The sequence below is a fragment of the Otolemur garnettii genome, unplaced genomic scaffold (genome assembly GCF_000181295.1).
Source record: "Otolemur garnettii isolate 467f Iridium unplaced genomic scaffold, OtoGar3 scaffold00010, whole genome shotgun sequence".
Classification (NCBI taxonomy): domain Eukaryota; kingdom Metazoa; phylum Chordata; class Mammalia; order Primates; family Galagidae; genus Otolemur; species Otolemur garnettii.
Genome location: NW_003852405.1, coordinates 30,678,610 through 30,680,135, shown reverse-complemented (window position 1 = coordinate 30,680,135; position 1,526 = coordinate 30,678,610). Strand labels below are relative to the sequence as shown.

General features: G+C 32.5%; 1 protein-coding gene across 1 annotated transcript in view; it reads right to left on the bottom strand.

Moving 5' to 3' along the window:
- The window catches only part of SLC44A5 (solute carrier family 44 member 5), a 78,095-nt gene extending 76,988 nt beyond the window's left edge, over positions 1-1,107 (bottom strand). Inside the window, exon 1 of the mRNA XM_012801631.1 lies at positions 1,041-1,107. Coding sequence (XP_012657085.1) covers positions 1,041-1,044 — 4 coding nt within the window. The 5' untranslated portion in view covers positions 1,045-1,107. The remainder of the gene's footprint in view (positions 1-1,040) is intronic.
- Positions 1,108-1,526: the final 419 nt, after the last annotated feature.

Here is a 1,526-nt window from a genome sequence, read left to right as displayed (position 1 = left end):
AAAAAAAAAATGTTCTGAAGGCCTTAGAAGAGCATATTATTTAGTTTTGTGGTTTATGTTCCTTTATTTTTTCTCTCTCTTCTTATTCTCCTGTATGAATTTTTTTGCATTATCCAATTGTATGTAATTTGCAGTGCAATGTTGAGATTATTTTTTTGGAAATGACTTTCAATTACTTACTGTTTTCGGAGTATTTCTCCTACTGGAAGATAAAGCTGAAGAACAGAGAAAAGTATTTTCCATTGTTCCCTAGGCAGGGCACAGCTTTCTTTCTGCTAATACGTTCTGTCCACATTAATGCCGTGCCCTTAATTATTGGCACTGGAAGCTAATATAGGACTTTCACAACCTTCATCTTAATAACAACACGTCAAAGTTTCCTAAGGCAAAGATACAGAGTACAACTCATGTTTCTGGGGGAAGATGTATTATAGGTTCACATAGAATTGTGAAATATTTTTATCGAAAATGTTCAGACTAGTTCCTCTGATAGTCTTTGAAAATCCAAATAAAGAATCTCTCGATTTCTCATCTTTTACTTTCATAGAAAAATCCTTTGCCTAACAATAAACAAAAGGATATCTCTTTCTGATAGACCAGAGAATAGGAATTCTTATGTGTCAATGAATTATCTAGTAAAGTGGTTAATTGTTCCTTCTTCTTTTTTATTTCCTTGTAAAAAGAAAAGCTTATATATTACCTAGACCTATCTAGGTCCTAAAACATAACCGTGAATAGCAACATGAACATAATTAACTGTTTGATAGGACTTCAAAGTAAAAATGATTAAAAGGGAAACTCTAATATTTTTTTCTTTCTTCTTTACACTTGCTTTTACTTTAGTAATTTGGGCTTGCCTTTGACATAACTATTCTGTGTTTATTTTTTTACTCAATATATCCTGGTGAGATGCATTCCCTTCAGAAAAGACAATGATAAGAAGGCTTTTGGGGAAAAAATAATTAATTTTAAACATGTGACACTGACTTAGTTATTTCATTAGCAAATGCTAAATATTATCTCTACCTGTATTTACTCACCCATAAGTCCTAAAAGAATGTAGCCAAGGATGGCCAGGACGAAGACCACACAGCAGAGAACATCTGTACAACTCCTAAAGACAAAGAGGAATGAAGAATTAAAAGAGGTCCTGAGGACTTCTTATTTATGGAACAGAATAAAAGAAGGGAGAAATAGACAATAACAGTGATGTGCCTTTTTATAGCCAATAATTCTGAAAGGTAGACCAGATGTATTTTTGTAATCAATGACTTTAGCAGACACACATAGGTCATAGTTGCATGATCAAATAAGCTCTCTCAGAATTCTTAGTATTTATTTTTCTTGGTTCTTTGTTTGTAATATATTTTTAGAGACTAAAGTATGCCTACATCAAGTAGCTTTTTTTTTTAAATTTAAAACTGCAATGTAAGCTGTTGGATTTTGTGATTTTCCTCTTCATGTCTCTCCAACACATGGTATAAAATAATTAGCCATTTCCCAGGCCCCCTTCTCCATTTTCTCTC